At 37.1% G+C, this 15,948-nt stretch overlaps 1 protein-coding gene across 1 annotated transcript in view; it reads left to right on the forward strand.

Moving 5' to 3' along the window:
* LOC103269668 (inactive phospholipase D5-like) overlaps positions 1-14,505 on the forward strand; it is a gene marked incomplete at its 3' end in the record, with an annotated part of 91,369 nt that extends 76,864 nt beyond the window's left edge. Inside the window, exon 4 of the mRNA XM_008067232.2 lies at positions 14,394-14,505. Coding sequence (XP_008065423.2) covers positions 14,394-14,505 — 112 coding nt within the window. The remainder of the gene's footprint in view (positions 1-14,393) is intronic.
* Between the last annotated feature and the right edge of the window lie 1,443 nt (positions 14,506-15,948).

Here is a 15,948-nt window from a genome sequence, read left to right on the forward strand (position 1 = left end):
AAAAAAAAAAAAAAAAAAAAAAAAGATCCTGATACTTTAGGTTTTCTGCTCTTACCTCTATTTTGTAAATACTAGATAAGTATGTATTTAATGATGTATTTGTACAAGTAATACAAATTGTGAAGAAAGTACCGCCTGCTATTCAGAAAATTTTTTCCTTCTTTCAATCCTTGATTTTTTTAATTAAAGTATTTCCTATTTTTTTATTCAAAAAAAAAGAAGGAAAAGAGAAAACAGCTGCTCTATCCCTGGTGAAGCAGCGGACCATTTCAGTTTTGGTAAAAATCTGGACGTACTGACCATCCCCTTACCATCCAAAAAGGCCTCATTCTCAAGAATTCTACAGACTTTAGGATATCTTTTTTACTTCTCCATTTGCCTGAAATTCTTGACTAATCACTGTCTGGTAAAGTTATTATCTGATAAGATTGTGACATATTTGATCTTAGAACAGGGTCATTTAATAGGAAATAACCTACAACCCCAGTCTATATTTGATGAGATTATATATAGACTGGGGTTGTAGGTTAATTTCGATTAAATTATATATATTATTATAATATATATATATAAATAATATATATATATATCCCTCTGAATGATTGACATCTCAAACCCTTAATACACAGTAAGCACTGTGGGCTTCTCAAACCTACAGTCAATTCTAATTTTTGTTGATTGATGATTGGTTGGTTCTTTGCTCTTTGTTGCTTTTGTCTTAAATTTAAAACATATGGACCTGGCAATATTCAGTACTCTCACTTTGATGTTGGTAGTATGTACCCTGCCACTGTGTTTCAGACAGTTGTATACACCTGTGACTCGGGTCTCCAGGTGCTGTCTTGTAGACCATCCATTCCTTACTTGTGGTATGCTTCCTAACTGACCCTATCAATGCAGTTTAACTAATAAACAAATGCTTTTGTTTCATCTAACATATACAACTGTTCCTTTTTATGTTTGTTTTGCAGCTATCCTTATGACTTATTCATGAATATTAACATTTTCTATTAGAATCACTTTACATTTTGGTCTCTCACCAGTCCTGAAGAAGCCCACAGTCTAAAGGAGTCCTCTGTGGCTCTGTGTCTCCGGCATCTCTCACTCCCAGGCTCTACCATCTCATCCATTCTCCAACTTCAGTGGCTTTCTAAGCCAGAGCTTCCTTTCTTTCCCATCCCTACTGTCCTAGATGAGCTCTTCAAGTCTTTTGAAGCTCCATTCACTCGTCATGCAAAAACAGTCAGCATTTACTTTGCAACACAGGGGTATTTCTGGAACCCAGAGGAGTCCTATTTTTGATAATGCTATTCCCGTGTAATGATGTGATTAAAAATATACAATAATCTTCGCCACTGCACCCTAGTCTGGGCGACAGAGTGAGACTCCAACTCAAAAAAATAAAATAAAATAAATTCTTTGAGCCTATTATTATTAGTAGATTGGGATATTGTAATTAGTAGGCTTCCAAGGAAAGCAAGACATTCTGAAGCAACATGGAAAACACATATTTTATTCTTTGTTTTGATGTAGATCCTGAGGGCTTACATACATTTCTACTATATTAAGCAAACTTCCTGCTTCTTACAGTCTATCTTGTCTTTTTTTTTTTTTTTTTTTTTTGAGTCTGAATTTTGCTGTGTCAGCCAGGCTGGAGTGCAGTGGCATGCTCACGGTCACTGCAGCCTCGACCTGCTGGGCTCAGGAGGTTCTTCTGCCTCAACCTTCCAAGTAGCTGGAATTACAGGGACACACTACTATGCCTTGCTAATTTTTTGATATATTGTAGAAATGAGGTCTCACCAAGTTGCCCAGGATGGTCTGAAACCTGTGGGCTCAGGTAATTCTCTCACCTCGGACTCCCAAAGTGCTAGGATTACAGGCTTGAGCCACCACGCCCGCCCTATCTTGTCTTTTTTTTAAAAAGATAATATAGGAAAAAATAAAACATGCATCAATTAATGAAAACCTAATTAGAGCCGGGCTTGGTGGCTCCAGGCTGTAATCCCGTGCTTTGGGAGGCTGAAGTGAGTGGATTGCCTGAGCCCGCGGGTTCGAGACCCGCCAGGGCAACTTGGCGAGACCTCATCTCTACAATAAATCAAAAAATTAGCCAGGCGTGGTAGCGCGCTCCTGTAGTTCCAGCTACTTGGAAGGCTGAGGCGGAAGGATCGTGGAGCCCAGTCTGGGCGACAGAGTGAGACTCCAACTCAAAAAAAAAAAAAAAAGGAAAAGAAAACCTAATTAGAATACATACTAATGCTCTGTTATTTGGTTCTGTTCAAATGAGATCAGAATCAGTTGTTTTGTTTATATTCAGTTCTCAGAGCTTGGTTTTATGGAAAAGGCAAACTAGCACTGTTAGGAGGCATATACTACAATGGGAGGACCATAGGGCTTGGCATTAAATACATTTGATAGTTATGATTGTAGTTACATTGAACAAATGTCACAACTCCTCTGCTCCTCAATTTCCTCATCTTTAAAATGGGTAACATAATGCCTATCTCATTTGATTGCTTTGTGAAGTTGAGAAGATAATGTTTTTAAAACACTAAAAATGGAACTTATAAAAGATAGTTGCTATTTTCATTTTTTATCTTTGTTGTTCTAGTGCATGACATTTACTTTCAGATTAAGTAGACACTTACCTCTCTATATAATCTTACAGCTAGAATAGCATTCAGCTGTTCGTCAAGATCTCAACTTTTATGAAAAGAGGTTAAGGTGTTTCCATCCAGAATACAAATTTGAATTGTTCCTCAGAGTTTACGTGAAGACAGGAGCAAGAAAAATATGCATAATTTTTAGGCAGAATCTCACCCTCCTCTTCCTATATAGTCAATCATGCCTACCCGTCAGAATTACCTGGGGAAATTTTTAAAATATACTGATACCCAGGTCCATCCCAGACCAGTGAAATAAGACTATTTGCCAAAAGGACCAAACTTTGATCTTTTTTAAAGATGACTAGGGGATTTCACTGGGCTTTCATCCCAGTCTAACAAACCTTGTGCAATTTTTGTAGGTTTAAAGACAGGGCCGGGTTCATCTGTATCCTACCTTTCCACCCAATTTTCAACGTAATTTTAACTGTTTAAATTTAATGCTGTTATTACAGTTGTTCCCTCAGTGATGATATAAATGGATAGCAGCTTGTATTTGAATATTTCACATAGTCCTGGACTTCTGGGCCTGTGCCAGTCCATGCTTATGGCTCTGTTATCCAGTGTAACCAGAAAAAGAAGGGAGCTGAGTGACTGCTTGTTGGTTTGAAACAGTAGATTATTCTTCAACCTTCTCATCCTAAGGCTAAATATGGTTTCAGTAGAATTCCTGGTGCAATGTCAGCATAAAATAGCATAACCTCACAGAAAGAGCATTTCCTTTCAAAATCACCTCTTTGCTCCACAAAACTCACACCCAGAAAATGCTTATTTGTAAATTATCATTCTTCTATTTGAAATGTGGCAACAAAATGGTTTTGAATGTGCCTTTATAGAAAAACATTTATCAAGGTCCTGTACTGTTTGCTGGGGATATGAAATCAAATAAGCAATGACCCTTAACCCCATAGAGCTCAAAGTACAGTAAGGGAGATAGACAAAGCACTTATAAGACTACAGGATATCAGAACAACAATGACAGCAGCTGTCAGTAAATAGGCTGGTGCAGGTTTGCCTCTGCTTTGGTCTGTTCAGCTGAGCTTGCAGCCTCGGGTGGATTCTGGTCCTCCCTCAGTCCTATTCCTTCTTGGTGAATTCCTGCTTGCTTCTTCATGCTTCCATTTCCCCATCTGTTGAGTAATCCTGATTATGCTCTTGCTTGCTTTCCAATCTATTTCCAAGGGAAATCATTATTCTGATGTAAACTGATAAGCACTATCATTAGCAAGAATTTAACCTCTATGATTCCTTTTAAATCAAATCATATAGACATGAATAAACCATGAACCTAAGATATTCTTCCTAATTATTTGTATTAAATAATTACTTTCTTAAAGATTGTTTTATCTGAGTTTTGTTGGCTTGTATGCTTCTCTCTCTCCCTCTCCTCTCTCTCTCTCCCCCCCTTCTCTCTTTTTCTCTCCCTCTCTCTCTCTTTGTTTTCATCTCTGCCTTTCCTATTTCCTTATGGTCATTTTTGGGGGGGCTCCTTCATTTAAACATAATGAGTTGGATTTTTTTTGACAGCCTGATACCTTGAGTGTAATTTACATACATAGGTCTATATTATATAAAGAAATAAATCTTAATTTTTAGCTTAATATTACAATATAAGCACCTTTCTATATATTAGAAGTGTTGGCATATTGGCTGCATAGTATACAATGTAATGGACTCACCAGATTAAGTTTATATAACTACTTCTCTCTATTATTTGGATATTTAAGTGATTTCATCTTCCCCTTTTTCTGAATAAGTGCTGCTACAGTAAATATCTTTGTGCAAAATGTTTTGCTTTGTTTTTCTTTTTTGCTTATTTGCCCAAGGTCAGTTCTCAGAAGTAGAATTAGAGGATTAAAGTGTCTGAGCTGCTTCATTAAGACCATGAGATTTTCAGAAAGCATGTGGCAAGTTCTCATGGTTACTCTCTTGGGATGCTGGAATCTCTCTGGAGTGAGGTTTTGAAGGATCCCTGCCTCCATTCTGTGTGGAGCCCTCAGCTTACTCCTAACAAGTGATTGTGGTAGCACAGAGGTGTTTGGCAGGTCCTGTTACTCCTTTCTTACTCCAGTCTCACCTCTTTCCCCTGGAGCAAAGGCATGAAGCAGGGCTGTGGATACCATAATCTTCCAGACTCTGCTAAACAGTGGTGCCAAGACAATGTTCTCTACTCTTTGCAGCAGGAGTGAATGCTTGAACAGCCCCACAGCTACTTTCCAGCTATTGTGGAATTCCAGCTGCTGAGGGCCTGGCTACCAACATGCTACTCCTGATATTAATCCCTTGCTATTTCTTGGCCCATTATTGGCATGATGAGCATCTTCATCTCTCTTCACTGGCCCCTAACAGGGATGACTATGTTCGTGCCCATGGGGTGCATAATTGGGATAACCATCATTAGGCGAGGTCTTAATGATTAACTGTTCAGAATAGTTAAATCCTATAATTAGATGAAGCCTGTTGCTAATGAATGGACGGGCAGCCTGCACACCTCCACAGCAGATTCTCTCTGCTGACGTCAAGCAGGTTTTCCTTGTTGCTCATTGCCAAAAAGCAGATTTTCTCAATTAAGGAGCTGGGCCTGTAGCACTGTCTGAACTCCTGAAGCTCTGGCTAATCGATGACCTTGGGGCAATTGTGAAGAGATGAAATGGCCACCGTCTTCTCGCTTGGGATGAGGGATCCCATATTCCACTGGCACATGCAGAAAACTGCTTGAGGACTCTAGTCACTACTTCCAACTCCACTATCTGCCTAAAGCCCCAAGTTTAATACAGTTCATCATTATGCTATCTCACAAATGCTGCTTTGAGTTCCTTCCAGGTTTTTTTTAAAATAAATCCATTTTTTTAAATTTTAGAGGTAGGATGTCACTCTGTCACCCAGGCTGGAGTACAGGGGTGCCATCATAGTTCACTGCAGCCTTAAATTTGGGGGCCAAGCAGTCTTCCTGCCTCAGCCTCCCAAGTAGCTCAGACACTACAGTCACATGCCTGTAGTGTCTGGCTAATTGTTTAATTTTTTTTTGCAAAAACAGGGTCTGGCTATGCTGCCAAGACTGGTTTTGAGCCCCTGGACTCAAGCAATTCTCCTGCCTCATCAGTGGCTGGGATTAATGGTGTGAACCAGCACATGTAGGTTTTTCACTGACATTGACATTTCTCTATTTCATCAATCTTACAATTGTGCTGTCAGCCTCCAGTTTTGTCCAGTACTAATTGTTTTTCAATTTGCAGTCAGTTTTTTTTTTTTAGAAAAAAAAATTGTATATTTCCCTGTGTAAAACGTTTCAGAGAGTCCACATTGCTTTCTGGATGAGATCAAAACTTTTCAATTTGTCTTATAAGATCCTTCATGATGTGCCTCCAGTCTTTTATCCTGTCTACTTTCCGGACTCTCTGCCATTGGTTTCTATCTGGAAGATTCTTTCTTCCCTTCTTTCCTGAGGAACATTTCCTGAGTGCCTTGGGCTGGATTACTAGTGCCCTGCTATGTTTACCCTTAGACTTGTACTTTCTTCTTCCTGGAATTGGGCACATTGGGCTGAACTTGCTTATTTGTCATTTGTGTGTTCTCCATCACTCTCACCAGCACTTGTCAAGGCCGCAGACACATAGTAAGCAACTAGTAAATGTGCTGAATGAATTTGCTTATAAAACACTTCTCCATGTCCTGAGGGATTTGAGAATAAAGGTTGACACTGATAGATACACAAGTAAATAATATATTAGTGCTTATATCCCTGGCAAACTTTGTGTACTTTACAAACTGAAAAATTCAGTAAAATATAAGAAAGTAAATAAGATATTAATCTTAAAAAAGATTTAATTAATTGGCTAAATAAATAAACTATTGCATTGAATCCAAAGGGAATTCATATACACATGGCCTTGTCTCTTAAGTCATAAATTAAAAAAAAAAAAAACAAGGAAAGTATATTCAAAAGAATACTATTGCTTCAAATAAATTCTAAATCATGTTTTCTTGTAACTGTGTATCATCAAATGTTTAATATGTTTAATCAGTCATGTTTCCTTTATAATTTTGATCTGAACTTTATATGCACACACACATATACATATATATGTGTGTATGTATGTATAAGTAGGATAATAGTGTATCCAAAATATACATTTCTGCATTTTTTTCATGCTTATATAATGATAAATACACTCACCCACTCACACACCTAATTTGGTGCTTAGTTACTCTAGGATAAATTTCTAGGTGTGGGATTCCTGGGTAGAAGAAAGCCCCAATATGTCAAAGTATCTTTTTCCCAAATCATTGACAACAGTATATGTTGACACTCATATTTTTTTTTCAGTCTCTTTAAGTACAGAGATCGCCTTATTGCTCTGCTTTGAGTTTCCCTTGACTGTGCAAAAGTGTCTCCTCATGTCTGTGGCCATACAATCTTGTTTTTCTTAGTCATTGCCTATTCTCATACTTTGCCCACAATTTATTGGATTATTGGCCTTTTCTTGCTAATTTTTGATATATTTTGTAGAGTATGGCTATTAACATTCATCTCTCATTTTTCCAGCAAATATATATTCAAAATTTACTGTTTTTATTAACTTTATAGTATGTTTTGCTGTGTAATTGTAAAAATTTTTAAATTATGTTATATGTCTGTGTTTTCTTATATTGCTTCTACATATCTAGCTTGTGTATTTGTTTCCTGTGGCCATGGTAACAAATTACTAAGTGGTTTAAATAAACAAATTTATTTTCTCACAGTCCTGGTGACAGGAAGTCTGATATCAGTTTCATTGGGTCAAAACCAAGATGTCAGCAGAGTGATGCTCCCACCAGAGTCTCTAGGGGCTGTTGACGTCATCTTCTTCCAGCTTCTAGTGGCTGCTGGCATTCCTTGGCTTGCTACAACTTCCTCCAATTCTCAAGGCCAATGTCTTCAAATCTCCCCCAGCTCCATCCTCACATTGTTTTCTCCTTTTTTTTTTTTTTTTGTCCTCTTCTGCCTGTCTCTTGTAAGCATACTTGGGATAATATGTAGAATCATCTTCAGATAATCCAGTCCAGTCTCTAGTCTCCCATCATAAAACCTTTCATTTAATCATATCTGCAAAAATTCTATTTCCAAATAAGGTAATATTGACAGCTTTCAGAGATTAAGACATGATTTTCTTGGGGCTATTATTTAGCCTACTGTACAGTTTGATTAAGGTTTTCCTCATTTCAAGATGGTATATGTAGTTGCCTAGATTTTCTTGAAAGCATTTGTATGTACTAATTCTGACTGAAAATATATACAGGGGTTCTTCTACTGTGCCAGATTGAACCTTTTTGACTTTTTCGAACTTAGTTAAAATATCACCTTTGTTATTTATAAAAAATCTTGTGAATACCATTTCTGTATTATCCATCAAATTCCCTATCTGTTTATCCATTGTCATGCCTCTACCATGGTAACATGACTATGACTTTATAGTACTTTAAAAATAATACTGAAGGCGCTTATGGTTATAAATTTATCTCTGACACCAGACACTGCTTCATTTCACAGTTTTGCTATGGGGTACTCATCTATTCATAGCTTTCTAGAGAATGAATACATTTACTTTTCATTTTCCTTTGGTGTAAGGATAATTGGAGTTTTAAATTTCCAAGTAGGTAAGATTTATTTTTTGAGTTACTTGTTAATGATCTGTTATTCGTTTTTAAGATTATGAACAGAGAATGAAGTCTATGGAATATCTCATTATAACTTTTGTTCATACTTTCTTAATGGCAGTTACAGGACAGATTTTTGTAAATGTACCATGGTCAAAAAATTGTTTTGAGGGTTTTTAGTACATAGAGTGAGAAATATATAAATAATCAAGTTTATTGATAATGGTATTTAATTTTTATATATCCTCACTTTTTTTTTAGATCTGCCCAATCTTGAGAGATGTATTTTGAAGTATTATATTGTGATAGTGTATTAATTGCATTTCTATAAATTTTTGCTTTATATATTTAACTGCTATGCTGCTAGGTGCATTTAAGTCTATAACTATGATAGTTTCATAAATTGGGACACTTCATATTAATGGCCTACTTTTTCCCATCTAGCACTTTTAAGCCCTACCCCATTTTTAGTCTAATTTTTACTGAGATTATTTATCCTGTTGGTTGTAAATCAGCATTTCTCAACCTGTTTATTTTATTATCATCTTACTTAGGAGCCTTTTTAGACTTTTTATTTCCTAATGTTGTCCACTTCGTCGAATTTTAACACCACTATTATATTATATATGTGTATATGTCTGTGTGTTTGTTATTATTTCAGCTCCCTGAGAACCAGTTCTCAGCTCCTTTGGGGCAGTATCACCCCCATTGAAAATGCACGCAATAGATTCTCAATAGTCCTCCTATAATGTATATTTTCTATTTCAAAAATCTTTATTTAGCTAGTGCATTAGACACATATATGTGTCATATTGTTCCTCACTTATTTCTTCTCTTCTTCACCATCTTCGATGGTGCTCAGTGTTGTCTACTGTTTGGTTAGAGTCCTTCCCTGAATGTGTTCCTCATGTGGGTTGGGTAGGCAAGGTAGTCTCTAAATCTGAATATAGCTGCATATATATTTTTTCTTACACCCTGAGAAGTATCATCCTTGAGTGGATAAAGGATTCTTGGTCTTCAGTCTTGTCTTCCATGGTCTGTACTCACTATGTACTTGCAGACAGTTCCATGACAGTCTGTGTGCTGCATTTTCCCTGATGAGTAACTTTTCTTTTTTTTTTTTTTTGCCAGAAGTTTGTCTTTCTAGTTGATGTTCAGTAATTTTATAGGGTGTGCCTAAATGTGACTTTCTTCATTAAATTGCCTTCCCTTTCAAGTGGCTTTTCAATTTGTAGATTTAGATCTTTTCTCAACTTGGATTTTTTTTGGTATTATTTACAAACATTCTTTTTATGCTTCTTTTCTCTTTCCATTATTCCTATTAGCCACATGTTATACCTTCTCAATTTATCTATCAGCCTTTTCTCCATTATTTCACTTATGTTTTTCTGTCTCTGTGTGTGTATGTGTACATGCACACATGTGCTTTGAGATATTTCTTTCGTTTAGTCTTTCAGGCCACTAATTTGGGCCTCAACAATGGCTATAGTATTTTTTCATTTCTCCTTTAAAATCATAGAATATTAGTACTGGCCACGCTTGACCAATCTTGAGTGCTCAGATTATGTTTTAGTTCTAATTCTTATCTTCTCCAGTAGCTGGTATCACCAGGTGCCCACTGTGTTCAAGCATCTTTCCTCTTATTGATGGTTCTCCTTAAATGTGTTGATATTTGACTTTATCAAGAGAATAGGCAGTTCTGGGACACTTGTGTGAGGCTGAGAATTACTCTTCAGGCACCTGGACTCCTCATAACCTGACTGCTTGGAATTGAGTGTCCTTCAGCCCCAGCACGGCTTGACTTGGAAGAGTTGAATAGAGCCTAGCTAGGAATGGAAGGAGTGGGAGAAACTTGGGGGTAACTTTCTTTCCAAATGCTCCTTTCTTTTTCAACTTTAACACAGTAAATTGTCATGTAGAAAGAGCTATACTGGACCAAGAAGAGAAACATGATAGAGGCTCAAGTGTGTCACAGCAAACTGTGTGCCATCAGCACATCATTACATTTTCTTGTACCTCTCTGGCCTCATTTATAAAATGAAGAGATTGGCAGATTATGGATCACTAAGGTATCTTCTAGCTATAATCATCTCAGTTTATATGAGGTCTCAGTATCTTGAAGGTTCTTTTTATGAGGAGGAACAAAATGAAGTGGTTTTCCAGCTGTGTTTTGTAGAACTCTGAAGATTCTGTAAAGGAGGAAAGTAGGAGATTGGAGGAGATCTTTAGCTTGAGTTTTCCTTTGAACAAAGAATTCAACTGCTAAAACAAGTTGAAAATCACCACCATAACATACATAATCCCCAGAATTACATTTATCACACATGATTTTTCATTTCTCTGTGGTATTTTGGCTTATTTCCTCACATTATATTTGGGCATTTCACCTTGTTTACCAGTAGTTTTGGGCCAACAGAAACAGGTAGTATTTATAACTACTACTCTTTTGGGATTGAAAGGTACTAGAATATGCCATTATGCTGCTTTGAATTCAAAGCAGCATAATGGCATATTCTAGTACCTTGAGCTGAAGGCAATTAAGAACCAGTACATGCATAAGAGCTACTTACCTCTCTCTACCTGCATAAAACAGAGTATAAACTTACCCTTTTGTGGGTACCTGGATAATGAACATTTGTATACCTAACCCTGAACTGTACCCCACATAGTTAAAATTAAAAATTTTTTTTAAAAATTTACCTTTTTATAAAGCAAATCCTCTTATAAAGGAAATTTTTACTAGTAAAAGGTGTTTCTGAACAAGAAAGAGCTACTCCTAAACACAATTCTTATTACCTGAGACCCTCTAATCTGCATTACAGAACAATTCTTATTTACAATGTATTTCCTCCCCTCACCTTCCCGCGAAAGGCTTTCCCTACCTAAAAATCCCAAATGCCTTTCTTTTTGTTTAGCTTTAGATGGTAAGTAAGCTGCAATCATCTGTCTTCCTCCTTGAGTCTCATATCTTTATGGGGCTCCCATGTGTGTGTATGTAATCCAGACTTTGTGTGTACATAAAAAAGCCTTGTTTTCTTTTGCTAGTTTTTTGTTGTTGTTGTTTGATTCGTGGGGCCAGCCAGTGAATCTAGGAGGGTAGAGAAACAGGTTTATTTTCTCTCTTATAGGATCAAAAAGGTCTCCTGTATCAAAGTCACAAAGGGCTGAGCTGAATTTCTATCCTTGGGGTACAGTTTTATCCACAGGACTGTACTGTCCATAATAACATTTTTGCAGACTTCATTAAAACATTGTCTTAAAGTAGGTCAACATGCCCGAGACACTGACTAAAGCGCTTTGAGATGATTTATTTAAGCTTGAAATGTTGACTAATGTTTTTCACCAGGAATGGCAAGGTTTGAAATTGCTGATGTTTAAGACCCCAGGGCCTTTTTTTATTCTTTTATTTTAAAAATGATAAATGAAAACATTAGGTCTTACTGCAGATCTCTGCACAAAGTAGGTGGTTAATACCTTTGGAAATTATTGCATCTTAAATGTCTTAACAAAAATGACCGAATGGAGAGATAACATACTAAAGATGGGAGATTTAATAGAAGATCCACCCCAAACCTAAGCATAGTTCTACCCAAGCTCAAGATAATTATAGTGAGCACTATAATGAACAAGTGTAGGATTCTTTGGTGTAAGTAATCACCACATACTAAAAGTAAAAATAAACTTTATTTAATGACAGTCTGCCAGTATCTATAGATTTCAGTTTCTAGTTTCATTCTTGTGTGAGAGTTCTGGTCGTCTTTGATTTAAATCTAACAAAAATAACACAGTGGATATCAATTTAAGGCACAGAGCCTTAATTGATCGAAATACAGATAAGTTACATGATCTCTTATGTTTCACTTGTGCTAAATAAGGAAAAATAAGTGAATTTCCCCCAAAGTACTGGTCCATTAATCATGGGGTTTCACAAAACACACATAGTATTTCTCTGCATGAAAGGGAAAAATGCAAACAACTTATGTGAATATGCAGTGACCATGAGTCGGGGTTCTAGAAATCTGGGCCATGCAGACATTACCAAACTTTGACAGATTATAAGAGTATAGTGAACTCCTTGAAAGAATGCCAAAGCCGACAAAGGAGGTTGTGTTGTTAACTCTGTCTACAGAAGAACCACGAAGTTCTCATTGTGGAATTTCCCTCACATCATGTATCTGAGCCTCTCAAGGTCTAAGCATTCACCTCTCTGCAATAAATTGAAAATTTATATAGACAATGAAATCAGCACATTAGTATCTGTTGTTTTTTTTTCCTTTTCTTTCCTTATTTCCCTGCCTTTCTATATGTCTCTGTTTCTCTCTGTCTCTCTCCCTTCCTCTCGTCTCCTTTCTCCTTTATGAAGGAGTTTATAACTGATGCAATCAACATACCACACAGGAATACCTGGTTTGTAGTGAGGCTGCCTCCAGGCTTCTGAGGTGCAGAGTAATTTGGTTGCTTTTGATAAGCTTCACTTTCGGCAACCTTAGTTTCTACACTTAGTTAAACTAAAAGGAAGCCTGCATACATGACATAGGGTGCGACCCAGGGTCCAACACCCTGGGTTATAAGACCTTATCTGTGCTGGCCAACTAGAGCACAACTGGATGTGCCAGATACTCCTTCCTGCTGTCAGCTGTCAGCACAGGCACACCAGCTTCCTTCTCCTAACACCCGCAAGCCTTGGGATCTTGAGCTTCCCCTTCTAAGGCTGGATTGCAAGAATCACTGCTCTGTATCCACATTTCCACCATTGTCTCTTCCCAAACACCAAACTCTTTCCTTATAATCATTAGCCACAATTTCCTCTTACCAAAGTAAGATAGGCTGGGTGCGGTGGCTCAGCCTGTAATCCCAGCACTTTGGGAGGCTGAGGAGAGAGAATTGCCTGATCCCGGGGTTCAAGACCATCCTGGGCAACTTGGTGAGATCTCGTTTCTACAATAAATCACAAAAACTAGCTGGGCGTGCTGGCTTGCATCTGTAGTTCCAGCTACTTGGAAGGCTAAGATGGAAGTATCGTCTAAGCCCCATAGGTCGAGGCTGCGGTGGCCGTGAGTGTACCGCTGTGCTCCAGTCTGGGTGACAAGAGTGAGACTCCAACTCAAAAAAAACCAAAACCAAAAACAAAAAAGCTAAGATAAAATTTTGCCACTGGAGGACCAATAAAATCAAAGCGTTATTGCCTGCCTGGCCCCTAAAAGCATTTGAGTTTGTAGCCCAATAGCAAAAATCTTAAAAATCAATAGAAGAAGACCATTTCCCTTTTATGACAAGGAGAGGGAAGCTATCAAAACACACAAGGAACAATAAACAAGGTAATGTTGCAGTTCAGTCACCTGAGAGACTGTAATAACTGTAGACCCATCATTATTCAGAGCCTCCCTGAGACTAAAACTTATTATAAAAATTACATGCTTTTGGAAATCTTATAAGAAAGCTTAATTTTTTTATTTTGTTTTTTATTTCAGTTATTTTTAGGCAGAACATTAGTTGAAGTCAGTAAAATACATTTAAACAAAAAGATGAATTCAGGTAAATCACTAATTAGTAACCATAATTCCCCTCACGATAGTTAATACTTAAAGAAGACTTAAATACTATTAACTCCTTTAATCTTACAAAAAATTTTTGAGGTAAACAGTAATATTATCTGCATCTTGCAGAGGAAGAAACTAGAGATTAGTGAGATTAAGAAACATAGTTTGTAAATTGGAAAACCAGTGGGAATCCAGGTCTCTGGGCCAAAATGCAACTGTTTAATCTCTCCTGCCACTTCATGTATAGATAACTATAGATGTGAAAAGAAAAAGATGGGTAGGTTTGCACTGTAGCACTGAAATTATTATTGCAGACCATTGAATTGCACAGTACTCAAAAAGACATAATGTACTCTGTGTTCATGTTACTACTCTCTCTATATGAACTTTTCTGAAAGAATTTCATAAATCTTCCATGAATACCAATTGCTGAAGTGCTTACCTTTTGAAATTTGAATGAAAGTTTTCATTTTTAATAAGCTTATATTCCTGTTTAAAATGGCAAACATTTAGGTTTTCTGACTTTCTTTGTCTTGAATATTTTTTCCAGGGTCAACGACTTTTTGAAAAGTTGCTCCAACTGACTTCACAAAATATTGAAATCAAGCTAGTGAGTGATGTGACAGCCAATTCAAAGGTATTAGAAGCCTTGAAATTAAAGGGTAAGGCCAAGGTTGATATGCTACTCTACCACCGGGTATTTTGTTATGATACCTTCAATGTCGCTTAAAATAATATGTAATGTCTTTATAATCAATACACTTCACTTAATATACTTATTTCTCCTTCTTTGAAAAATAGCCTGACTGGTTTTTAAGTGTGAGAACTAATTAATCATTACTACTGGGGTATTTTTTTACAGTGTTGTTGCATATTTGTTTTGTTGTACCCGAATCCTGAATCCGAGAGACCACCAAAGAGCCAGCTCCGATGCATATCACACGAGGGTCTTTATTCAGACTCGAGTCTGGGCTCACGTTGGTAACCGGCACAGTGGTACAGGGACAAGAGCCCCGACCCAGCGCAGCAAGCAGCTTATATACACAGTTACAAGGGAGGGGATGAACTTTAAACTTGTTCGCACATGATTGGGTAATTTCTCCTACTGGGTACGGGGGCATTTGGGATTGGTTGGTTTGTATGGTCGCCGGTCGCAGCTGACCGCGGCTGACCATCAACGGTCAGGTGGACTGGGTGGAACGGTTGGGACATCTGGAATGTGAGATTACTAGGGGAGTGGAGCAGGAAATTGGGCCAGAGGGTCTGCACCATGACTCCGCAGTTTTCTTTTGGTATGTGAACTTGTTTGCCAAAAGTATACTACTGGGCTTGGGTGGGAAAGCAAGCATACATCTGAGTTTTAAAGACAAGTTTCAATATACATTCAAAATAAGCTTCAACCTACACTTAAAACGAGTTTTATCATGCAATTATGAACTAGATGGCCCTTGAGCTCCTCAGTTTTTTGCAAAATAATCTACTGGCTAGTAAATGATAATTAACTAAAAAGAAAAAAAGAAAATATTTTCCTCTCTGAACACTTCAATAATGTGATTAGAGAAAAGAGCCACTTCTCTGAAGAACAAACACTGAATCTCTGTTTTTCTCTCACCTATCAAATGAATATCTTCTTTATGCTACATATTCCTTAATATAATTGGGTCCAGGATTCTATAAAATACAGCCTGATTTATGACTTTTACGATAACTCCACAAGACATATCATTTACAGAGTCATTTTGCAATTTGTCTCACAATCTTATGAAGATTGAAAATAATTCTAAAATAACCTTATTTTGTTGTAATCATCTGTAACTGAATTGAATTATTTTTTCCAAATAGTTTCTATTGATTTGTAAAAATTGTTACTTGGAATTTACTATCCAAACTCTAAACCTCTAAAAAAAATAATCAGCACATCTGAGGCAATGAAAATGTTCCAACTGCTGGTTGTCCCTGGAAGGAGATGAGACTTTGGCCTCTATGGGGCTCATGTTTCACCTGATAGCATTTCATCTTATGTTTGTGCTGTTTAAACATAGTAGACATTTTTGCTTGTCAGCTTTCACACGTTTTTAAGTGAAGATGTAGCAGGAAAAATAGAG

The sequence above is a fragment of the Carlito syrichta genome, unplaced genomic scaffold, assembly GCF_000164805.1.
Source record: "Carlito syrichta isolate Samal-C Ts95f unplaced genomic scaffold, Tarsius_syrichta-2.0.1 Scaffold309428, whole genome shotgun sequence".
Taxonomy (NCBI): domain Eukaryota; kingdom Metazoa; phylum Chordata; class Mammalia; order Primates; family Tarsiidae; genus Carlito; species Carlito syrichta.